The sequence below is a fragment of the Bison bison genome, unplaced genomic scaffold (genome assembly GCF_000754665.1).
Source record: "Bison bison bison isolate TAMUID 2011002044 unplaced genomic scaffold, Bison_UMD1.0 scf7180017864485, whole genome shotgun sequence".
Lineage (NCBI taxonomy): Eukaryota > Metazoa > Chordata > Mammalia > Artiodactyla > Bovidae > Bison > Bison bison.
In genome coordinates this window covers 5,752,857-5,779,015 of record NW_011495045.1, presented here as the reverse complement: position 1 = coordinate 5,779,015, position 26,159 = coordinate 5,752,857, and the positions used below count along the sequence as shown (strand labels likewise).

The following is a 26,159-nucleotide window of genomic DNA, read 5'->3' as shown; positions in this document are numbered from 1 at the left end:
ATATTGTCACTCTGCTTATTTAACTTATATGCAGAGTATATCATGAGAAACGCTGGACTGGAAGAAACACAAGCTGGAATCAAGATTGCCGGGAGAAATATCAATCACCTCAGATATGCAGATGACAATACCCTTATGGCAGAAGTGAAGAGGAACTAAAAAGCCTCTTGATGAAAGTGAAAGTGGAGAGTGAAAATGTTGGCTTAAAGCTCAACATTCAGAAAATGAAGATCATGGTATCCGGTCCTATCACTTCATGGGAAATAGATGGGGAAACAGTGGAAACAGTGTCAGACTTTATTTTTCTGGGCTCCAAAATCACTGCAGATGGTGACTGCAGACATGAAATTAAAAGACGCTTACTCCTTGGAAGGAAAGTTATGACCAACCTAGAAAGCATATTCAAAAGCAGAGACATTACTTTGCCAACAAAAGTCCGTCTAGTCAAGGCTATGGTTTTTCCTGTGGTCATGTATGGATGTGAGAGTTGGACTGTGAAGAAGGCTGAGCGCTGAAGAATTGATGCTTTTGAACTGTGGTTGGAGAAGACTCTTGACAGTCCCTTGGACTGCAAGGAGATCCAACCAGTCCATTCTGAAGGAGATCAGCCCTGCGATTTCTTTGCAAGGAATGACGCTAAAGCTGAAACTCCAGTACTTTGGCCACCTCATGTGAAGAGTTCACTCATTGGAAAAGACTCTGATGCTGGGAGGGATTGGGGGCAAGAGGAGAAGGGGACGACAGAGGACGAGATGGCTGGATGGCATCACTGACTCAATGGACGTGAGTCTTGGTGAACTCCGGGAGTTGGTGTTGGACAGGGATGCGTGGTGTGCTGTGATTCATGGGGTCACAAAGAGTCGGACATGACTGAGCGACTGATCTGATCTGATCTGATTATATGACCCAGCAATTCCACTCCTGGGTATATATATCCAGAAAAATGAACATACCAATTAAAGACAGGGAAGAAACCCAAGTCCAAGTGCCCATCAACAGACAGCAGACATCTCACTCACTCACACACACACATATACACATGCATAGGAATATTACTCAGCCATAAAAAAAGAATGAAATTCTACCATCTGCAGCCACATGGATAGACCTAGGGAATATTATGCTTCAGGAAATAAATCAGAGAAAGACAAATACTGTATATTGTATATGTGGAATGTAAAAAGTAATACAAATGGATATACTTGCCGAACAGAAACAGAGAAAAAAAACTAGTGGTTACCAAAGGATAGAGGAAAGGGCAGAGTGACGAATTGGGCATATGTGATTAACAGATACAAACGACCATGTATAAAATAGATAAGCAACAAACATATATTATAGAGCACAGGGAATTATAGCCATTATCTCGTAATACCTTATAAGGGAGTACAATCCACAAAAACACTGAATCACTATGTCATAATCCTAAAACTAATATAATATTATAAATCAACTATCCTTCAACTTAGAAAAGTTAAAACTTCACATGAAAAAAGAACTCCAGCTCTTTGGAGATTATGGGTACCAAACCCCTCAGTGTGCCCAAACTGGCCTGAGGCAGCAGGCTTTTGCCAGTTGCAAACATAGGGACCTGCTCTAATATTACAGTGACACTCAGCAGCTACCACAGCTGGGCTCTGGCCAAGGTATCACACAGCAGCACTGCTTTCTTAATTAAATTATCCTGTTATTACAATAATGTTTAAAAATATTCCTAATAGAGTAGGGATGGTGTTTCCTATCTTGTTCATCACTAAACCAGGCAATCGTAAGGAAATCAATCCTCAATATTCATTGGAAGGGCTGATGCTGAAACTCCAATACTTGATGTGAAGAACCAACTCATTAGAAAAGACCGTGATGCTGGGAAAGACTGAGGGCTGAAGGGGGCGACAGAGGATGAGATGGTTGGATGGCATCACTGACTCAAAGGATGTGAGTTTGGGCAAACTCAGGGAGATGGTGAAGGACAGGGAAGTCTGGTGTGCTGCAGTCCATGAGATTGCACAGAGTCAGACAAGACTAAGCGACTGAACAACAACAAAATCCAGTTAACACTGTATGTTCAATAAATATTTGTTAAATAGCTGTATGAACAAATGAATGAAGGGCATTTGGTAAGGATTAATAAATAATTCATAGAACTTGAGCTGCAACCACCATCCTTTCATCTAAGTAGTGTTTCCTTCAGATATTCTTAAAAGGTTAAACATAAATTTACCCTACAATCCAGCAATTCCACTCCAAAGAGTCTACCCAAAAGAAATGAAGACATATGTCAGTACAAAGAATTGTCGTCAAATGTTCACAACTGTGCTCTCAAAGCTATGTCTATGTCTTAATCCCAGAGTCTATTAATGTGACCATATTTAGTAAAAAGGTCTTCACTGATATACTCACGCCCTTGAGATGAGTACACCCTGGATTATCTGGGTGGGCCCTAAATCCAATGCCAACTGTCCTTGTAAGAGACAGAAGGGAAGACATGGACACATGAAGGCCATGTGAAGCTGGAGCTATGCAGCCCCAAGCCTAGGAATGCCCGAAGCCGCCAGAGCTGGAGAGAACAAGCAAGAGTTCACCCAAGACCCTGTGCAGGGAGCATGGTCCTGCTAATACCTTAATTTCACACGTCTAACCTTCAGGACTAGGAGAGTAAATTTTTGTTAAGCCACAAATTTTGTGGTAATTTGTACTGGCAGCCCTAGAAAACTAATATAGTCTCTAAAGAATAGTAAGACCCTCAGATGTTCTCTAATGGCAGGGTAACCAAGACGAAAATCAGAATCAGTAAACCATTTTTCAGTCTCGGGAAATGTTTAGTTTTCCTGGGGAGTTTCAGATAGAAACTGAAACTTTTTTTTTTCTGAAAGAAACTTCAGAAAGAAATGATGATAAGCAATTTAAAAATCTATACTATAATCAATCTGGCTGGATGATGGGTTGTGTATATGTGTTTGTAAAGAGGGTACAAAAAAGCTAAAATTTAACCTTCTTAAACAGAAAGGTGATAAATGAAATGAAAAACTGACAAAAAGGCAACAGAAAAATGTTATGTAGAAATATGAAGGTAGACGGCATATGTGGGACCCAGGTCAGAAGCCAGTAGGAAAAAAAAAAAAAGAAGAAGCCAGTAGGAACCTGAAACGTCCTGTAATTGTCTAAGATTCTTCAACCACCATGTCAAGCGACACGCTTCTCTTTCTTCATATGATGAAGATCAGGGATCTACACTCATCTGAAAACCTAGAGAGGCACCATCTGTTCCCACTGGAATGGCACGTTTTGCAGCAATCATTGCATATGGATAACATATATGGAAGAGCAGGAGAAATACTGTCTGTTCACCTCACCCACATGCGTGTGGCAGTCCAAGGCTTTGTTGTGGGAGCAATGGCTCTTGATATGGGCGATTCCCCGTATCAAGAATTCTGGGCAAAACCTAAACCTTAGAAGAGGAGATGCCATCTTGGTCTTGGCAGTGCTTGCTTTAGTTAGACATCTCATATTGAGGTTATATGTTTCTGCTGAAAATAAATTATTTGGGTCAGACAAGAACATGGTAATTTGAATACTGGCTTCCTTTCTTGCAGGCTTGATTTGCCTGGTGACCAAGTTACTGGTGACTAGTTCACTAGCTAGGTCACTCAGGGGAGTCAGATTAGCACAAAAGAAACATGTCACTTTTAAATATATTTGCTAGTGTTACGTGTCCACCTTCTTAAACCCTTCTGATGAAATTAGTTTTGAAGAAGACAACATGCCAATCCTGAAAATGCTCCCAGTGGCTGCAGAATAATCATATGCTTTTGATGTAATGTAGGAATCCTATTTACCCCACTTAGTTTAAAATTCTCTGACTGCCTTATGGACTAAGTACTGTTTTAAGGGCTGGTTGGCTCCTGAGGAACCCTTTCAGAACACGGCATGGAATACAATGTTATAAACCTCCCTGAAAGTCTGTGTGTGTTTTTAAACCAAACATAAAAAAGCTGGTAACAGCCACTTTGAAGTATAACTTATTTTAGAATCGTAGTTGTAAACATGAGAATAACTTAATTGTAGATCCCTTTTAGCTCTTTTGTAATTGCAAAATTATATTTTCCTGCTGTTATATTAGAATAATTTTAAATGTTATTTTGAAATAGAAATGTGCATTCTAAGTGCTAATGCGAAGGTAAATGAAAAACACTTTTAAAATGTGTGCAGTATGTTCATTTTCTCTAAAAGAATCATAAGTTAAATAAATTGCCTATAATGGAAGTGATTTATGAGCAAGCTGGTTTGGTCAGAAAGTATGCAAACTTTGGTATACCACAAACTTTGCTTTGCTGTACTGATGAAATTCTCCTATCTAACCTGAATTCACATTCCATGGTGATAATATGGTAAATGTAGTGTTATTAAAGTAAGTGAACACATCAAAAAAAAAGAAAGATATGAAAAGTAAAATTAGTCACTCAGTCATTTCTGACTCTGTAACCCCATGGACTACAGCCCACCAGGCTCCTCTGTCCATGGAATTCTCCAGGCAAGAATACTGGAGTGAGTTGCCATTTCCTTCTCCAGAGGATCTTTCCAACCCAGGGATCAAACCTGGGTCTCCTGCATTGCAGGCAGATTCTTTACCATCTGAGCCACCAGGGAAGCCCAAAGAAATATAAAGGTAAATACCAAAAGAAATAATAGTTTAAATAAAGGCTGTGTTGGCCTCTTGGGAGTGGATCTCAGATAAAGGCTGAGCAGGTCACCATAAGCCACGAATTAATATTATTAAGTATATACTGTTATTGTAATAAAAATTTAATAATACAAAACCATCTACGTAGTAGAGAAAGGCTAGACTGAGTCAGAATCCTGGTTCCAATCCCAGTTCTGCTGCTTACTAACATATGAACTAAGGGAGTAACTCAACTTACTGAGCCTATTTCTTCATCTGGAAAATAGGAGTAAAAGCACCTACCTCATAAGGCGGTCCTAAGAATTAAATGGGACAACATGCGAAAGACACTAAGCACCATGCCAGTCACATAATACCGTAATATTAACAAATACTGCTTTTTTGGTTTTGCTTTCAATTTTGCCACCACTAAAGTTTAGCAGAACTAATTGGTGAACAAAACCATCTCAATCCTGCCTTGTGAGAGTCATTATCAATTTAATTATACATATCTGTACACTCATCTCCCTTCCCGGAACTCTTAAGCATCTGTAGTCTTTACTGATTAAATTTGGCATGGTCTCAGAAACAGTTTTATGTTGTTTTCAAGTTGTTTTGCCTATGGAAATCATCTCCCACTCTGCACTGTTTCTTCTTATTCCCTGCACTCCTACTTATACATTAGACAACACACAAAAAAACCTGCTGATGTGTATATATATATATATAGATAGATAGACAGACAGATAGATAGATAGAGAACACACCTTCCCTAAAAGGGTTATACTTACTGTCTTATAACTGTGTCCATCCAAGAAGAATTTGCTTCAGGAACCTTTAAACATGCCAAAGCTGAAGCTTTTATAATGAAGTCATTGACGGAAATTTTACTTTTTCCTTCTAACATCTGCAAAAGAAAGAAATCATTATAGTTTCTTAAGTTCTCTTCGCGAAGACTGAAACTATATAATCTTGAGAAGGTGGGAGGGGATGAATATACAAATATCCTGAGGTAAAAAGGATGAAAAGAAACCAAAAGTCGTTTCTTTTTCATCTTTTCTAACGTAGACCATTACAACTGTTAAATTTCCTGCTAAGGGGTGCTCTCGGAGAAGGCAATGGCACCCCACTCCAGTCCTCTTGCCTGGAAAATCCCATGGACGGAGAGCTTGGTAGGCTGCAATCCATGGGGTCGCTAAGAGTCAGGCACGACTGAGCGACTTCACTTTCACTCTTCACTTTCATGCACTGGAGAAGGAAATGGCAACCTACTCCAGTGTTCTTGCCTGGAGAATCCCAGGGACGGGGGAGCCTGGTGGGCTGCCATCTAAGGGGTCGCACAGAGTCGGACACGACTGAAGTGACTTAGCAGCAGCAAGGGGTGCTCTAGGTGCATCTGTAAGTTACAAAATAACTAAGCACTAGGTAGGTATAAAGACAAAGCAAACACACTGTTTCTTACCTACCCGAAGAGACCCAAGTAGTCTCAAAGAATCATAGTGACTATGTTAGGCTAAAATGGATCCATGGCAAAGTCGACTTTAATGATAAGCTTTAATCAAGGGTTAGAAAATGAAAATTCTCCAGGATATTTTCTGCAAGTTAAAATTAAGATGACATCCACTTTCCATCATCAACTGGCATTTATAACAAAATACAATACAGCGACAAAAATGTAAATATTCAGTGAGGGAAACCAAGATTTTTAGAATTTATAGAGGTGGAATTTCCAGACCTTTTACCTTATTAAGTTCTTTCCGTACCAACAAAACTTCTCCCATATTTACATCAATAGAAAGGTAATAATGAGGTATGGTTTGCTTAGATTGCATTAACCGCTGTGCAATGACCTGAAATGAAAAGAGATTAAAAAATCAATTATCTTGAGTTGAGATGAGACGTTATCTATTCAGGGCTCTGTTTGCCCCTTTATCCTGCTCCCTGGTGATGCTTACCCGATATATTATTAGAACTGAAAGATGTAGGACTGTAACACAACTTAGCCCCCTGTAATACTATTTAATTAGAACACAGGGTTTGTGTATTCTAAGAATTCAACTGGCCAAACATCTACTAAATGAATCATCAAAGATCTACAATTTTTAAAAAGTCTCTTCTTAGTGTTTTAAACGATGAATACAACTGAACAATCAGAGTAAGGATGCCCCCAACAGCTTGAGGTCTGGAGTTATGGTAATACTCTTACTCGGCGAATGTTGCTGATTGGGATATCTGTGAAGACACCTGTAGGAACTGGAGCCACTCCTGGACTTGGGGGAGGCACGGCGGCTGCTGGAGTCTAGAGAGAGGTAAAAAGGTTCTTAGTAACTGTGGCTTAGTCTTAGCATCAGCAAGTGTGAACTACTGTTAGTGATTCTTTTACATATGGCAAAGTAAAAATTAAAGGGCTTATAGAAAAATAACTATTTCTATCCCAAGGGAGCAAAAGGGACTCAGATCTGCACTGTGCTTATTTAAAAGTTGTTTTTAATTTTCATACTTGGAATTGGGTAATCATATTTTAAGTGTCATTTTTCTATGACTAGTTTATATCAAAACAATTTTTTTTTGCAATATTTTCCTCAGGAAAAACAAAGCATTCTTAAATTTAAAAGATTGAGATAAATACAAAGAAGGTATTGTATTTTCCTGAATAGTGTCAATAAAAAATAGCGACAAATCTTTCATTTTAAAGCAAACATCTAAATAACTAAATCATTATCCCTACTTATAGCTGTTTATCTTAGCACCTTTGCTAATCAGAGTTGACTATGTGGATTTAATCCCTCTGTGGACTAATTAACCACATAAAACTCAAATCCAAGTCAAGCATGCTTTTAAAAATAGTGTCTGAGTGAGATAATATGTTAGGAAAAATTTAGTACCTCTACTCAAAAAAACAAAAACAATTTCGAAGAACTTCAATGTAGTATAGCATCTTTGGGGCTTCCCTCATAGCTCAGTTGGTAAAGAATCTGCCTGCAATGCAGGAGACCAGGGTTAAATTCCTAGGTCGGGAAGATCCTCTGGAGAAGGAAATGGCAACCCACTCCAGTATCCTAGCCTGGAGAATCCCATGGACAGAGGAGCCTGGCAGGCTACAGTCCACGGGATTTCAAGAGTAGGACATGACTTATCATCTAAACCATCACCATAGCACCTTTGTATATGAATAACAACACATTCATACTTATGTACTGTCAGCCAGTAAAATCAGACAAAGAAAACACAGCACTGATTAAGCTATTTCACTCACTGTATGCAAGGGTCTAACAGGCTGGACAAAGCACTCTGCAGAGGAAACTGCAACCGGAATTTAAAAGCCAAATAGAACTCACAGGAGCAGCTTTAGTAGGCACAAAAGAGTCAATGTCCTTCTTGATGATTCTGCCATCTGGTCCTGTCCCTGGAGGAGACACAGAAATACCACGTATGTGAGAGTGAACCACGGATTCCTCAAGGAAATCAGCACTGTGATCCAGAAGCACAAGCTCCTAGAGACAGACCCTCTGAAGGGGCCACTGCCTCAACCATGCCCCTTAAACATTTCTCTAAAAAATACCAGCTTCGGTCACCTCTTCTTGGTTAGCTCCAAAATACCCTTTCTTAACTCTGAAAAGATCTCATTTCGGTTCTACATTCATTTGATGTTAAAGAATTATCTTTCTACAGACATGATAACAATTATTTTGGACAAATCAGGTAACTTTTTTTTTTTTTAGCATGAAATAGCATGAATAACTTTCAAATGCAACGATCTCATCTTTTAGAATCATTCAATCCATATGTGGTCTCCATCATTCACAACTTTCTCATAGCAGCCAAGGCTCTATACTGGCTTGTGTTACAAGATTATGAAGGAAATAGCCATCACGTTACACATGAAGAAAGATCTTCAAAGTTCCCTCAACAAGGCTAAGTTTTACTTTCATTCAGTTTGTTTCCTCCTCCCATTCATGGTCTCTTAGGTTTAACATTACACCTAAGTAGATAATCCTGAATCTTAATTCTAAGGAAATTCAGTATTAAAATACCCTTTACCCTTGCACACTTCTAAAAGAATTTGATCAAACTGATTCATCTTCTTCCAAAGAAGATGTTTAAAAAAAGGATTCTTGTGTGCAGTTCATCCCAAGTCCTTTCCTTCATTATGAAAACTGGTTGGCTAAGACTGTGTATTACCAGGAGCTTAGAACAGAGGCAGCAGTATTATGAGATCACCCTCATTACAAAGGACAGAAACCATAACCTTCCTTCGCAACCAAGGCTGATCTCGACCCTGCAGTTCCTCAAGATGAGGAAACTGCAGGACCTGTCTTATTAGGAGTTGGTAGAAATCTTTGAAATTCTTTTGCCTATCTCCCTAGGAAGGAGTAACAGATAGTCATTAGGCAGTATAGTATAAAAGGAAGAACACTAGACTGCTAAGTCGCTACAGTCGTGTCCGACTCTGTGCGACCCCATAGACGGCAGCCCACCAGACTCCCCTGTCCCTGGGATTCTCAAGGCAAGAACACTGGAGTGGGTTGCCATTTCCTTCTCTAAGAACACTAGACTAGGAGTGAAAAATGTAGGGCTGCTGTCAAATATAAACTAGACAGATGACTACAGTCACTTAATCTCATCTGCTCTTTAGTCTCATTTGTAGAATAGATTATACCAGCCCCTGCTCATGGGTATGTCATGAAGATAAAATGGGGCAGTGACGTAAGAATGCTCTGCATCAAAGCAATATAAACCATAATGTGGGTAGCTCTGAGACAAATCAAACTCTGAACATCAGGGTTTTGGCTTTCAAAACAGCTTCTCCCAAAATGATCACATTTTGGTCAACTTTAGTGAGCAACCTGTCCCTTGGGAAGGGGGTGGGGTGAGGATTGGAGACTGAGTGCAATAACCAATGGCCAATGATACAATCCGGCTTTCCAGGTAGCGCAGTGGTAAAGAATCTGCCTGCTAATGCGGGAGATGGAAGAGATGTAGGTTTGATCCCTACGACAGGAAGATCCCCTGGAGAAGGAAATGGCAACCCACTCCAGTATTCTTGCCTGGAAAATCTCATGGACAGAGGAGCCTGGCGGGCTGAGTCGGACATGACTGAGCAACTGAGCACACACATACAATGGTACAATCAACCACACCCCTATAAAAATAAAAAGGGGCAACCACACCCCTATAAAAATAAAACTCCTGAACCAGGCCTGGAGGGTTTCTGGGTTGGTGAGCATATTAATGTGCCAAGGGGTGGTGCTCCCACAAGGGCACCCACACTCTCTTATGCATCTCTTCCATTTGACTGTTCCTGAGTTGTATCTTTTACAATAAATAGGCAACAGTAAAGTGCTTTGCTGAGTTCTGTGAATCATTCTAATGATTATCAAACCTGAGGAGGGGGGTCTTAGGAACTTCTGGTTTATAGCCCACGGAAAAGAAATATGGGTGGTCCCCAGGACTCGCAACTGCCCCCTGAAATGAGGGCAGACTTGTGGGACTGGACCCTTTAACCTGTGGAGTCTGATGCTAACTCTGGAGAATTAGTGTCAGAATAGGATTGAACTGTTGGTTAACCGGGTGGTGTCACAGAACTGACTGATGGTCTGGAAAAAAACATTACATTTCATGTTTGACTTGGGTGTCAGAAAACACTAACTGCTGATCCTCTCAGCTCACTTATTTTAAACCATTCCTTCCACCCACTGCAAACTTTCTTCCGCTTCATCAAGACTGACTCCTCCACTCCTATCATCTGTTGTCAGCCTCCTGTCTTCACTTCCTCCCTACCCAGGCTACACTCTACGGATCACTGTTACCATCACTGTCCGGCAAGCTCTGTAACACATGCCTTCTCAGTGCCAGCACCACAGTTGTTCAATATTGCTGGGAGAAACAAGTACACACCTCGCTGACTGACTGTACTATAAACCAGAGACATAAATCTAAAATAGACTCACAAAACTACCCAGAAGATAAATTCTTTCTTCTGAAGTCACTTTCACAATCTCAGAGAATAGTATTTCACACTCTCTAACCTCAAACCTTCCCACACTAATTCTACCACAGGTCCCCTCACTTTATACGTTTTTGGCCATGCTGAGCAGCTTGCAGGATCTCTGTTCCCCAACCATGGATTGAACCCGGGCCACAGCAGTGAAAGCACCAAGTCCTAACCAGTAAACCACCAGAGAAATCCTCGCTCACTTTGTATTTTACTGAACAAATAGCAGCAACCAGAGAGGTTCTACCCTCCTCTGCTGCCACCAAACCTATAAAACCACCCCATATTCTCTTCCCTCCTATAAAAACAAACTGTCCTAATACCTACCCAAGAGCAATTTCATCCCCTTTTACATCTAAGAACTTGGTTCCTTGCCAAATTATTCTGCATCATCAATTTATCCCTTTCTATTGGACAACTGGTTCTCAACGAGGCAATTTTGCAGTTTTGCCAGAGGGGCATCTGGCAATGTTTGAAAAGTTTTTTTGGTTGTTACAAGTGGGGGATGCTACTATCATGTAGCGAGTAAGAGACAAGGATGCTGCTAAACATGCTACAATGCAGAGGAGCCTCACCCTCACTCTGCCAAGAATTGTTATTTAGTCACTAAGTCATGTCTAACTCTTTTGCCACCCCATGGACTGCAGTACGCCAGGCTCTTCTGTCCATAGGATTTCCCAGGCAAGAATACTAGACTGAATTGTCATTTCCTTCTCCAGGGGATCTTCCTGACCCAGAGATTACACCCATGTCTCCTGCATTGGCAGGTGGATACTTTACCACCGAGTCACCAGTTCAGTTCAGTTACTCAGTCATGTCCAACTCTTTGCGAACCCATGGACCACAACACAACAGGCCTCCCTGTCCATCACCAACTCCCAGAGTTACCCAAATTCATGTCCATTGAGTCGGTGATGCCATCCAACCATCTCATCCTCTGTCGTCCCCTTCTCCTCCTGCCTTCAATCTTTCCCAGCATCAGGGTCTTTCCAGTGAGTCGGCTCTTCGCAATAGGTGGCCAACGTATTGGAACTTCAGCTTCAGCATCAATCCTTCCAATGAATACTCACGACTGATTTCCTTTAGGATGTACTGGTTGGATCTCCTTGCAATCCAAGGGACTCTCATGAATCTTCTCCAACACCACAGATCAAAAGCATCAATTCTTCAGTTTTCAGTTTTCTCTGTAGGGCAACTCGCACATCCATACGTGACTACTGGAAAAACCATAGCTTTGATTAGATGGACCTCTCTTGGCAAAGTAATGTCCCTGCTTTTTAATATGCTGTCTAGGTTGGTCACAACTTTTCTTCCAAGAAGCAAGTGTCTTTTAATTTCAGGGCTGCAGTCACCACCTGCAGTGATTTTGGAGCCCCAATAAAGTCTGTCACTGTTTCCACTGTTTCCCCATCTATTTGCCATGAAGAGATGGGACCAGATGCCATGATCTCACTTTTCTGAATGTTGAAATTTAGGCCAACTTTTCACTCTCCTCTTTCACTTTCATCAAGAGGCTCTTCAGTTCTTCTTCGCTTTCTGCCATAAGGGTGGTGTCATTTGCATATCTGAGGTTATTGATATTTCTCCCAGCAATGTTGATTGCAGCTTGTGCTTCATCCAGTCCAGCATTTCGCATGATGTACTCTGCATATAAATTAAATAAGCAGGGTGACAATATACAGCCTTGACGTACTCCTTTCCCAATTTGGAACCAGTCTGTTATTCCATGTCCGGTTCTAAGTGTTGCTTCCTCATCTGCATATAGGTTTCTCAAGAGGCAGGTCAGGTGGTCTGGTATTCCCATCTCTTTCAGAATTTTCCACAGTTTGTTGTGATCCACAGTCAAAGAATTTGGCATAGTCAATAAAGCAGAAATAGACGTTTTTCTGGAACTCTCTTGCTTTTTCATTGATCCAACAGATGTTGGCAATTTGATCTCTGGTTCCTCTGCCTTTTCTAAAACCAGCTTGAACATCTGGAAGTTCATGGTTCACATACTGTTGAAGCCTGGCTTGGAGAATTTTGAGCATTACTTTACTAGCGTGTGAGATGAGTGCAATTGTGCGGTAGTTTGAGCATTCTTTGGCATTGCCTTTCTTAGGGATTGGAATGAAAATGACCTTTTCCAGTCCTGTGGCCACTGCCGAGTTTTCCAAATTTGCTGGCATACTGAGTGCAGCACTTTGACAGAATCATCTTTTAGGATTTGAAACAGCTCAACTGGAATTCCATTACCTCCTCTAGCTTTGTAGTGATGCTTCCTGAGGCCCACTTGACTTCGCATTCCAGGATGTCTGGCTATAGGGGAGTGATCACACCATCGTGGTTATCTGGGTCATGAAGATCTTTTTCGTATGGTTCTGTATATTCTTGCTACCTCTTCTTAATATCTTCTGCTTCTTTTAGGTCCCTACCATTTCTGTCCTTTATCAAGCCCATCTTTGCCTAAAAAGTTCCCTTGGTATCTCTAATTTTCTTGAAGAGATCTCGCGTCTTTCCCGTTTCCTCTATTTCTCTCCACTGATCACTGAAGAAGGCTTTCCTGTCTCTCCTTGCTCTTCTTTGGAACTCTACATCAGATGGGTATATCTTTCCTTTTCTTCTTTGCCTTTCAATTCTCTTCTTTTCATAGCTGTTGTAAGGCATCTTCAGACAACCATTTTGCCTTTTGGCATTTCTTTTTCTTGGGATGGTCTTGATCACTGCCTCCTGTACAGTGTCACAAACCTCCATCCATAGTTCTTCAGGCACTCTATGAGATCTAATCCCTTGAATCTATTTGTCACTTCCACTGTATAGGCATAAGAGATTTGATTTAGGTCATACCTGAATGGTCTAGTGGTCTTCCCTACTTTCAGTTTAAGTCTGAATTTGGCAATAAGGAGTTCATGATCTGGGCTACAGTCAGCTCCTGGTCTTGTTTTTGCTGACTGTATAGAGCTTCTCCATTTTTGGCTGCAAAGAATATAATCAATCTGATTTCGGTATTGACCATCTGGTGGTATCCATTTGTAGAGTTTTCTCTTGTGTTGTTGGAAGAGGGTGTTTGCTATGACCAGTGCGTTCTCTTGGCAAAACTCTATTAGCCTTTGTCCTGCTTCGTTCTGTACTCCAAGGCCAAATTTGCCTATTACTCCAGGTATTTCTTGACTTCCTACTTTTGCATTCCAGTCCCCTTTAAAGAAAAGGACATCTTTTTGGGTGTTAGTTCTAGAAGGTCTTGTAGGTCTTCATAGAACTGTTCAACTGCAGCTTCTTCAGCATTATTGGCTAGGGCCTAGACTTGGATACTGTGATATTGAATGGTTTGCCTTGGAAACGAACAGAGATCATTCTGCCATTTTTGAGGCTGCATCCAAGTACTGCATTTGGATTCTTCTGTTGACTATGATGGCTACTCCATCTCTTCTAAGGGATTCTTGCCCACAGTAGTAAATATAATGATCATCTGAGTTAAATTTATCCATTCCAGTCCATTTTAGTTCGCTGATTCCTAAAATGTCAATGTTCACTCTTGCCATCTCCTGTTTGACCACTTTCAATTTGCCTTGATTCATGGACCTAATATTCCAGGTTTCTATGCAATATTGCTTTTTACAGCATCAGACTTTACTTCCATCACCTGTCACATCCACAGCTGGGCGTTGTTTTTGCTTTGGCTCTATCTCTTCGTTCTTTCTGGAGTTAGTTCTCCACTGATCTCCAGCAGTATATTGGGCACCTACCGACCCAGGGAGTTCATCTTTCAGGGTCCTATCTTTTTGCCTTTTCATACTGTTCATGGGGTTCTCAAAGCAAGAATACTGAAGTGGTTTGCCACCAGAGAAACCCACAAAGAATTACGTGGTCAAAAATGTCAGTAGTGCCACAGCTGAGAAACTCTACACTAGGCCTGTTCTGCTGCTGCTGCTGCTAAGTTGCTTGAGTCATGTCCGACTCTGTGCGAGCCCATAGACGGCAGCCCACCAGGCTCCCCGTCCCTGGGATTCTCCTGGTAAGAACACTGGAGTGGGTTGCCATTTCCTTCTCCAATGCATGAAAGTGAAAAGTGAAAGTGAAGTCGCTCAGTCGTGGCTGACTCTCAGCGACCCCATGGACTGCAGCCCACCAGGCTCCTCCATCCATGGGATTCTCCAGGTGAGAGTACTGGAGTGGGGTGCCATTGCCTTCTCTGAGGGCTGTTCTACCACCACTCGTTTTCTAAAGGCCATTCTTGAGCTCATATCCTCCCGAACTGTACATCTCTATTTTTATGCCTTCCTTCACAGCAAAAGCTCTTGACTAAGTTGTCCACAATGCTATCTCCACTTCTTCATTCACTTTTCACCCTATCCAGACTGTCAGTGCACGTATCTTTTGAAGTCGCTATTGTTGAGTCCTCATATCCAATCCCTAAGTTCTGTTGATTCTGCCACAAACATATGTTAAGCTGTCCATTTCTTTCCATTTCTATTCTCATCACCTTTGTGTAAACCACCATCAACTCCAGCAACATTTTAACAGACACTTTTGCTTTCATTTAATCCATTTGCACAGAACAGCCAAAACAATCTTTTAAAAATATAAATGATTTTATGCCACTTCATTTTAATTTTCAATGGCTTCCTGCCCTACTTGAAATAAAATTCAAACTATATCATAACCTGTAAAGTCTTTTATGTTCTTACCCCTGAGTTTCTTTCTGCCCTCATTTCCTACCACTCTGCTCACTATGCTCCATTAACACTGGCTTCCTTTCTTTGCCTCAAACACACTGAGCTCTCTCCCCTTCAGGCTGGTCTTTGCCCAGAATGCTTCTCTTGCAGTTCTTCACATGGTTGGCTCATAGCTGACTCCTCATCTTTCAGGTCAGATCAAATTTCACCTCGTCAAAAAGATCTTCCCCAACCATCCTGTCCAAAAGTGGTCATGCGTGCATGTGTGTGCTGTGCTGAGTTGCTCAGTCGTGTCTGACTCCTTGTGACCCCATGGACTGCTGGGATCCTCTGTCCATGAAATTGTGCAGGCAAGAATCCTGGAGTGGGCTGCCATTTCCTATTCCAGGGGACCATCCTGACCCAAGGATTGAATCTGTGTCTCCTATACTGGCAGGCAAATTCTTTCCCACTGTGCCATCTGAGAAACCCATGACATAGAGGTACCCTGTTTGTTACTCCCTACCATAACACTGGTTTATTTATTTGTTAGCATTCGAATCATATTATTTAATAAGCTATTATTATCACCATAGCTAATTACCTATATTTGCTTTCTACGTACAGGCACTGTTATTAACACATCTAATCCCAACAAGCTATAAAGTATTATTTCTATATACAAATAAAGAAACTGAGACAGAAAAGGGAATATACCTAGTGTTCGACAGAGCTGGGTTTAAAATCTAAGCATTCCAGCTCTAAAGCCAGCTCTAAAGCTCTTAACTACTATGTTATAATCCCTGTCCATTTACTTCTTTATTGTCTGTCCCATGAACAAGTGTTGGCTGCACAAACAATACTCAATGAATATTTGTTTAAATAAATGAATCACTTAACTCTAACTGCGTAAGAATACTGAGATTTTTTTCCACATAAATATTACCTAAGGCAGTCAGTATCACTCAATATCCAACAAATGGTCCTCATTTACTTGTTTAAATTCTTCAGATATAATTATTAACCCAGTCCTTCCTCCCCTTAAAAATGTTTTCCAACTTAAATTGCTATCCCTAATCATACATACATAAAGAATGGCAATATATTAGTGAAATGACATTAAGATGGAAAAAAGGGTCTTTTTACAAGAATTCTCTGAGGTGAAACAGTGATAACTTCTGTCCCCGTATCTTTGGGAACTGGCTTGCTTTCAAACCATTAAAACAACAGTCTGCAGACAGTGATAACCAACAATAATTGCTCATAGCTGGAAAACTGCAGAAGTAGCCATTATTTTGAGTAATTAAAGATGGCAGAACATCAAAACAGAAGGAAGTACAGGGTAGTGGGAAGAATACAGATTCTAAAATGAAACAAATCTAGATTCGAATTGCAACTTTACTGCTTAACAGAACAAGAGATCTTTCAAGAGTCTATTTTCCTATCCAAAAAATATGAGATGATAATTCTTACTTCAAGTGTTATGCAAATTAAGTCTGGTAATTAAATGACTAGCCATCAAACCAAGCTCCACAAACAGTAATTTCTCCCACCCCTTTCCAAAGTATATTAATTACCTTACATTAAATTTTAGCTTAAAACATTTAAATGCCAGCCAATAATAATAACATGAACAAAATTACTATGTATGGAGTATTCCTATATTCTAGATACTGTTCTAAGCCCTTCACTTATTTTACTGGAAACTATTATCTCAGTTTTACAGATGGAAAAACAAATAAAGTAACTCATGAAAAGACGTATTACATAGAAAGTGATAAAGCCAGGATTAAACCCTAGATGGTCTGATTCAAGAGCCCACGCTCTTATCACTAAGCTACACATTGTCTTTGGGAAGGAAAAGATGAGTAAGACATTTTCCTTTGCCCTCAATAGGCGTTAGTTCAGTTTTATATGAATTTTATTATTTTAAGTCATTTCAAGTCATCCCAACTTCATGTTGTGTTTTGAGTATTGCTACATTCACTCAGCCTAGCACTAATACAGATTTCTTATCACATAATCAAGTACCGTAACCCAGCTTTGCTGAACACATCATACTTTCACCAACAACTAAGCAGTTCTCGTTAATAGAAAATGAAAAAAGCTATCTAAATTATACAGGTAGACCTTAGACAGACCAAGCAAAGCACAGGAAGTTTTCCTGCTCTGTCAGTTCCCTCCCTCATCCTTCTCCCTACTTCCCCAGATAAGACAGCTCTATATATTAATAGTTGTGGTTGTACTCTCTGGTCCTAAGGAGGAAACTCAATTTTAGTAAAACTCCATTCCATAGAAACAGACGTACCTTTTACTTGTGTAAGGTCAATCCCTTTCTCTGCTGCCAACTTCTTCGCAAGCGGGCTAACAAACACCCTTCCCTTTGGTCCAGCTGGAGCGGCTGGCCGGGGGGCTGAAGGTGGAGGGGCTACAGGTTGGGGAGCTGGAGGAACAGGGGCTGCCTTTTGAAAAAAGTTACAAATTGTTAATTCACCACTGAAAAGACTGGTCTGAAAGATTAACAGCTTATAGCTAAGTCAAACCTATTTTAATTATATAACTTTCGTCTTTTCTCCAAAGGTTAAATGCTCATTTTTCTTGCTTAACCAACATAATACAGCAACATGAATACAATAACATTATTTTAACAAAGACCGAACAAAGTCAAGTTCTCTAACTCCATGATTAATACAGAGAGGCACTGAATTTAATTCTGGTGACCAGTATACAACATCCTTATAGCCTTTCTTCACTTCAATCTCTTGTCTCTATTTTCTTGTCCCTTTTTTATTCTCATTCTCTTATATTACCTACATGGTTTTTACTTAACCTACTTCCAAAATAATAAATTATTCTGGAAGATTTCATGTTGAAAACACATTAAAAAATAAACCAATACTACTACTTGCCAGCTCCCCATAAATGTATGGAAGTCAGAAATCAAAGTTTTCTCTGACAGAACTGTGTACCTAGTCTAAACTCACATGATTCTACACCTACAGAAGCCTTATAGCGTTACTGCTGCCTGGAATTCATATGAGTTCACGTTATAGGTATATAGTATATGGTGGTGGTTTAGTCACTAAGTTATGTCTGACCCTTGCAACCCCACGGACTGTAGCCTGCCAGGCTCCTCCGACCATGGGATTCTCCAGGCAAGAATACTGCAGTGGGTTGCCATTTCCTTCTCCAGGGGATCTTCCTGAGCCAGGAATCGAACCCGGGTTTCCTGCATTGCAGGCAGATTCTTTATTGACTGACCTACGAGGGAAGCCCTCGTATATAGTATATAGCAAAAAACTAAATTCTATGCAAAATAAGCCATTCGTGTCAAGATTCCCATGTGTTACAAATATAAGCTTGACCTACTATAATATGTGAATACCAAGAGGACCGACAAAGACTACAAATTCTATAGAAAATGGGTGACGAAGCATTACCTCCCATATGCATATCTACACCTAAAGCATAAAAAGATCAAGTCACCTCAGTTGTGTTCTCAACAAGACTCAAGAAAGCAGGGAAAAGGAAAATTACAAGAATCAAACTATTGACCATTATGTGAACAGTGCAGTCCCATGCACCCTGTGGGTCACCATAAATGTTAACTATCTCCTTCCTTAGTCACAGACTCTTAGCACTGGAAGGAACCTAGACTATCACCCCTTAATTTAGAGATGAATAAGGTAAGTGGTTCCCTCAATTCTAGAGGCATACCCACCGGAGATGGGATAGGTGGTGGTGCTGGTGGTTTTAAATCAGTTACTTCAGCTGGCCGATAGTCAGCAAATGCTGGTATATCTGCCTCTTTTTCCACAATGATACAGAGCGGGGTTCCTAGAGGGACATCTCGTGTGCCTTCAGGGATCAGGATTTTTGCCAGGTAACCTTCTTCCTGTACCTCAAAACCTTAAATAGAAAGAAAAAACCATTATGGAACTTAAAGGACTCTACTAGCCTACCAAATTCAAAGCACAGTTTGTTCTTTTTTTTCTTCAAAGCACAGTTTTTAAGTAAAAGGTTCTTCAAAGTAGCTATATAACCTTTTGCAAGCTATTTAACCTGTGTCTCAGCCTCTTTACCTACAAAATGGGAACAGTACCTACCTCACAGGGCTATTACAAAAATTTTAAGTGAATTAATATTTTCCAAGCACTTGGAAATAGTACCTAATACAAAGTAAATACTACCTAATACAAAGTAAATACTAATAAATATTTGTCAAGTAAAACCCCAAGAGGTTAAACAGTGGTTAGCTCTGAATGTTTTCTTTAAAACATCTCCAAGGGCTGCTCTGTGCAGACCCACAAGACTCCCGAGATGGCATCAGTTGTACTGCTAAAGAACAGAACCACATGGTTGTTAAATTAAAAGAGCTACTACAGTTGATAGTGATGCATCTTTGGAACTTTTCTGAAGAGGTCATACTTGGTATTACACCAACTATTTCAATATGAAGAAACACAGCATTACTATGGAGATTCAATGGTGTTGACAACTTTACTCAGCTACTGCTTTTCTTTTGTTGGCTGCACCATGTGGCTTCTGGGGTCTTAGTTCCCCTACCAGGGACTGAACCCTGGCCCTTGGCAGGGAAACCGTGAAGTCCTAACCAATGGACCACCAGGGAATTCCCAGCTACTGCTTTTTTTTTTAACAAGGAACTCAAATACGACGGATTCCAAAAGTAAAACTGAAAGGAGCCACTGTAGAGGACATCTTTTGCCTTCCAGATCTTAGCTTTCTGTTGGGCTGTGCCTCTCCCTGATGAACACATCTTTGATGAATCCTTTTATTTCCCAGCTGAGAATTAATATCCAATACAAGACATATCAAAAGAAAAGGCTCCATGGCCACTACGGAGTATAGAGTTTGACCAAGGTTAATACGTCTCTAGTGACCAGTTTCTAGAATACCACTCTCTACAGCAACATTGGTAATCAAGTTAAAATGCAAAGTACACCTATTTTGCCAGGGCTTTTCTGTTTCTTTTTAATAATCTTTTTAACAAACAGCATAGGGACTTCCCTGGTGGTCCAGTGGTTAACAATCTATCTTCCCCAATGCAGGGAATATGGGTTCGATCTCCAGTCAGGGAACTAAGATCCCACGTGCCACAGAGCAACTAAGCCTGCCACTGCAACTGCTGAGCCCGTGAGCTCTAGAGTCCATACTCTGAAACAAGCCTGAGCACTGCAACTAGAGACAGCCTGTGTGCTGCAACAAAGACCCGGGCAGCCAAAAAACAAACAAACAAAAAAGAACCCTTTCCTCTAATAAAATTTTATGGGGGAGAGCACAATATGCTAAAAGATAAAACAGTCAGAAGTGAGGGAAGGGGGCAAGTACAGTCCTACTCTCTAAGTCTCCTTGACCCCAAGGTGCCATCATGGAATCATGGGGTGTGAAGAACAAAATCCGAAAAAGACCACTGCAGAGGATGCCCAGAAGCTCCTACTGCATTTTTGAGGACTGGACAAAAAAAAAAAAAATTATCTACAGGTATCCAGATATAGTATGGCAAATATTAATTGTCTATAGGGGTTTTTTTTCTGAGCATAAAAATAAATCAGATAGTCAATAAAAGGAAATGTGATATGATATCTGAACAAGTAGTATATACATTTCATCAGTCATTCTCATATACAAAAACAATCAAAACCCTACTTTCAAGTTTTCCCTCAAAGTCATCTGAATTTCTTCAGTATTTTCCTGCCTTTGATGTTATTTTCCCCTATTTCCTCTTTTTCCCCCCTTGACCAGTGTGAAGAATGTCAATTTGGATACAGCTTCTCAGTAACAAAAAGCTAATAATTAAACTCTGGCCTAAAAATTATCTCCAAGCTGATACAGCTTTGATTCAATGACAGTGCAGTTTGGAACCAACAGACCCAACTATGCAACACTTCTGTTTATGAAAATACTCTGTTCCAGGAAATTAATCCCAAGAATTAAAATTTTTCATGTTATCACTCACTCATTATAGGATAGGATGGCAATCCTCTTCCCTTACTGGAAAACTCAGTGTCTCAACCATTAAGAGCTGAAGAAATCTCACCTATAGTGGCCTTGTCAGTCTCTATCTCTGCCAATAAATCTCCTTCATTTAGCTTCTCACCCACTTTTTTTTCCCATCTCTGAACTGTGCCCATGGTCATGGTGGGAGACAGGGCAGGAAGAAGCACCTGTAGAAACAAACACATATTTTATTATTACTCAACACTAGGATGCTTTTGACACAATGGCACTCAGGCAAGCAAATAGCTTTATGGAATGACAGTGACTATGACAATTCAAATTCCCATCTGCCTGATGCTCCCACAGCAGCAAAAGCCTCATGCTTCAGCAGTGTCCCTACAGGTAAATCCTTCAAATCTCAAGCTTTTATAGTGCCAGTGATACTCTGACCCACCCTCCAAAGTTAAAAACCATGGGCAGAGGGGAAAGATTTCTTTCTAGACAGCTAAAATTAATTCCCCAACAATATCTAAACATAGCACGTCTTCTCATCTTTCTCAACACTTAGATTAAGCTAGAGGTTTTTCATCTTCATAGAATGACCTCAGACTTTTCCACTAAAATTTTACTGTGTGCTTTACTGAAATCTACCTTTTCATTCAGAGGAGACTGAATTTCTCCCAAACTCCCTGGATAATACTTTATTAAATTTTTAATTATTTATTTTTGGCTGCTCTGGGTCTTCATTGCTGTATACACAGGCTTTCTCTAGGTGCAGTGAGCAGGTGCGACTCTCCAGCCACAGTGCACAGGCTTCCCACTGGAGTGGTTTCTCTTGTTGCAGAGCTTGGGCTCAAGGCGCGCGGGCTCAGCAGTTGTGGCACGTGCATTTAGTTGCTCTTCAGCATGTGAGAATCTTCCCAGACCAAGCATTGAACCTGTGACCCCTGCAGGCAGATTCTTAACCACCAGACCACTAGCGAAGTCCCTCCCAGGTACTTTTTCAAGATAAAAAACATATTAAGAATTGTTCAGGACTTCCTTGGTGGCCCAGTGGTTTACACTCTGTGCTCCCAATGCAACAGGGCACAGGTTAATCCCTGTATGGCGAACTAAGATCCTGAATGCCATATGGCATGGCTGAAAAAAACCCCCAAAACAACAACAAAAACCTAATCTTACAATAGTCACTTCCACCAGAGTAAAATCTAAAACAACAGATTGGCTGATCTAAATTAAAAGACTGCTTCCCTATTTACATGGCTTGTATGTTCACTGAATTTGGATGCTCACTCAGTTATGGGTTTTGTTTGCTATCTTCTTAAGTCTTTTGCATCTAATTAACATACGGATTATGCTGAGAGAAAAGTCATTTTAGTGGATGATGTCTCAGGAAGCTGTGGGGAAAAAAGTAAAACAAAACTTAGAGCTCTTGACCTTCTCTGGTGGTCCAATGGTCAGGAATCCGCCTGCCAATTCAGAGGACACGGCTTCGATCCCTGGCCTGAGAAGATCCCACATGCCTTGGGGCAACGAATCCCATGCGCCACAATCACTGAGCCCATGCCCTAGAGCCCTTGAGCTGCAAGTACTGTAGCTCCTGTACCTACAGCTCACACTCTGCACCAAGAGAAGTCATCACCATGAGTAGCCCAAGCACCACAAGAGAACTGCCCCTGCTTACCACCATTAGAGAAAGCCTTCTCTTGGCAATGAAGACCCAGCACAGACAAAAAAAATGTTTGTAACTTTTTTTTAAATTAAAAATTTTTTTAAAATTGCTGAACAGGATGGAATAAATGTGTGAACTGACCACCAGGCAAAATTTCATCATGAGTGAATGTTAATAAAAGACCAGGGTATAGAACACGATGCCTGAAGAAGAAAATTATTCCTATACAAAAATTTCTACAAATAAACTAAGAGAAGGAAAAGTTATAATCTTAATCCTTTAGGAAAAAAACACAGCTGGCTTTTATCCATTTTCAATATCCAAAACACACAAATATACATGGGATAATCCTAATATCTAATAAACTAATCAGCTTCTCAGAAACTGATTTAGTTAACAGAATCAACAGTGACTATATTTACCACCTTCAGCTTTGCTGTAATGCTATTATATATGTCTGTGCTGAATCGCTCAGTCATGTCTGACTCTTTGAGACCCCAAGGACTGTAGGTAGCCCTCCATACTCCTCTGTCCATGGGGATTCTCCAGGCAAGAATACTGGAGTAGACTGTCATGCCCTCCTCCAGATTATATATGTCTATTTGACACTTATTCTTTATTGTTGGTCTTTTCTAAATACTACCGGATTATTTCACTTACTCTGAGAAAACACTACGTGTCAAGGAAAAACACTAATTGGGGGCTTTTATTCAATAGACAGCACTTGGGGCCTACTAAAAAAACTCTATTTAGACAGAGAGTAGATATAAGTGGGTTTCCCAGGTGGTGCTAGTGGTAAAGAACCTGCCTGCCAAGGCAGGAGACATAAGAGACACAGGTTCGATCCCTGGGTTGGGAAGATCCCCTGAAGGAGGACATGGCAACCCACTCCAGTACTCCTGCCTGGAGAATCCCATGGACAGAGGAATCTCTGACACGACTGAAGCGACTTAGTACAGCAAAGTACAGATGTAAGCACAAACAATCCTCAAAATCCAACATGATATTCTTGAATGAAAAGTACCAAACATTATCCTACCTGCTACACGGAGGCTGAGAAAGGTTAAAAGAACTATCCAAGTACACACATCTGGAAATAACCACTAGAATAAATGTTGTCAGTTTTCATGTTTAAATCTCTATTTACTTTCAAATGACAAAAACCAGCCAGGTTTAATGCCAGTTTCCAGGACGCAACTCATCTACGAAAAATAATGAGTAAATAATAAATTTTCTAGAGCAGACACCCAGAGGCTGAGCCTCACCTGCATGTGAGTAGGATATGAGCTACCAGGAGCCTGAGCAGAAGGTGTAGGTGATGGAGCGGGGGCGGCAGGGGTTGGTGCCGGGGCTGCTGGTGGGGCAGGTGCTGCTGAAGAATCCAGTGTGTAATTTTTAAAGGCTTCAACATCTTCAGGCCTAAGGAAGAGAAAGAATGTGTAAGTATAAGGGGGTTATAAAGCGGATGTATCAGCCTTAGAAGCCTTTAACTAACTCCTCAGTTCTGGGTTAAAATACTCCACTTAAGCACCTGACTTTCACAGATTCCCCCGGTACTACTCACTTGTCAACTGTGATACAGATGATTGCTCCAACTGGAACATCTCTGGTACCTTCAGCAACAAGGATCTTTGCCATGTAACACTCCTCCACACTCTCAAATCCAACAGTAGCTTTATCGGTTTCAACCTTTTAACACAAAAGTAGGAGCTTAGGCTTCTGCTGCCGGTATGAAGTTTATTAACTTGTGTCTAAAATCATACAGTTCAAAGTGAAGTAAGTCAGAAAAAGAAAGAAAAATACGTGGAATCTAAAATGGCACAAGTGAACTTATCTACGAAATAGAAATGAACTCACGGAGAATAGACTTGTGATTGGGGGTGGGGCAGGGAAAAAACAGTAGGATTTGGGGATTTGCACATGCAAACTATTACATACTGAATGGAGAGCAACATGGTCCTACTATATAGCACAAGGAACTACATTCTGTATCTTTGATAAACCATAATGGACAAGAGTATTTAACACAACGTCGTAAATCAATCTTATAGCAAAAAAAAAAAAAAAATCGTACAGTTCAACAGTGAAAATAAAGCCTCTATCACAGGTTTGAAAGAATTACTATTAAAAACACCCAGGCTAAAAATCAGTTTGGTTAGCTGCTGCTAACTTGGCTAACCAATCTCTCATATCAGACTGTAAAAAACATCTAAGTTTCTTAATGCATGCGTGCTAAGTCGCTTCAGTCCTGTCCAACTCTGTGCAACCCCATAGATGGCAGCCCACCAGGCTCCTCCATCCCTGGGATTCTCCAGGCAAGAATACTGCAGTGGGTTGCCATTTCCTTCTCCAATGGATGCATGCATGCATGCTAAGTCGCTTCAGTCGTGTCTGACTCTTTGTGACCCCATGGACAGCAGCCCACCAGGCTCCTCTGTCCACGGAATTCTCCAGGAAAAAGGGACAATTACCCACTCGGAAAGTTAATGCTCCATTTAGCTAAGATAGGCTCTTCTAACTCATTTCCAACTTACCTCTGCAATTAGTTCACCCTCATTGATTTTTTCTCCTTCCTTCTTTTCCCAGCGGGCTATGGTGCCTGCCTGCATTGTAGGGGACAGTGAAGGCAATGGAACCTAGAGGAGAAAAGGGAGAAATACTCAATTTCAAGAGCTACCTAACTCTCAATCTGGTGTACCACTTCGTTCAATTCAGACTAATTTAACGCTGAGTCTGAGTCCCTTCACACATTGGGCAATGGGCTTATAAAAGGATTTCCTAACACCAGAAGCTCTCAACCAGAAGGACAGGCCTTCCGCTCCACCGTTTCTAACAGCATGTACTCAGCAGACATCCCACAGACCGCCCCAGGCTTGGCGCTCTTTGAATGGAACCGGTCAGGAGAAGGAAGCCTGCAGCTCCTTCTTCAATGGAATAGGTCAGGAGAAGGAAGCTCAAGAGCTAGAGCAAAGCTGGGTAATGGAGAAGGGACAGTGACAGAGTATACCTGGAGGGGGGCGGAGACGGAGGATCATCAAGGCCTCTAAGGAAGGATCCCAAGCCAAGTCTGCCGTGAAGGACAACGGGGTCCCGCGAAGGACAGGTTCTGGGGCTTACCTTCTGATGCGGGGGTAGGCTATACCAGCGGCGGCTAGGCGATCCCCAGAGCTGCAGCAAGACGCGATTCCGCGGTGTGGCCCGAGAGACTGGGCTCCAGCCGCAGAGTGCCCGGACCCTGCC

The 26,159-nt window shown here is 41.0% G+C and overlaps 1 protein-coding gene and 1 pseudogene across 1 annotated transcript in view; one reads left to right on the top strand and one right to left on the bottom strand.

Annotated features, from left to right (window-relative positions):
* The window catches only part of LOC105005065, an 8,351-nt pseudogene extending 3,891 nt beyond the window's left edge, over window positions 1–4,460 (top strand).
* The window catches only part of DLAT (dihydrolipoamide S-acetyltransferase), a 34,968-nt gene that overhangs the window by 8,451 nt on the left and 358 nt on the right, over window positions 1–26,159 (bottom strand). The window contains exons 2-12 of the mRNA XM_010862882.1: window positions 26,037–26,154; window positions 25,454–25,555; window positions 24,484–24,608; window positions 24,185–24,338; window positions 21,348–21,474; window positions 19,011–19,198; window positions 17,598–17,751; window positions 7,999–8,066; window positions 6,867–6,959; window positions 6,403–6,510; window positions 5,452–5,567 (exon numbers count right to left, since the gene is read on the bottom strand). Of these exons, the coding sequence (XP_010861184.1) occupies window positions 5,452–5,567; window positions 6,403–6,510; window positions 6,867–6,959; window positions 7,999–8,066; window positions 17,598–17,751; window positions 19,011–19,198; window positions 21,348–21,474; window positions 24,185–24,338; window positions 24,484–24,608; window positions 25,454–25,555; window positions 26,037–26,154 (1,353 nt within the window). The remainder of the gene's footprint in view (window positions 1–5,451; window positions 5,568–6,402; window positions 6,511–6,866; window positions 6,960–7,998; window positions 8,067–17,597; window positions 17,752–19,010; window positions 19,199–21,347; window positions 21,475–24,184; window positions 24,339–24,483; window positions 24,609–25,453; window positions 25,556–26,036; window positions 26,155–26,159) is intronic.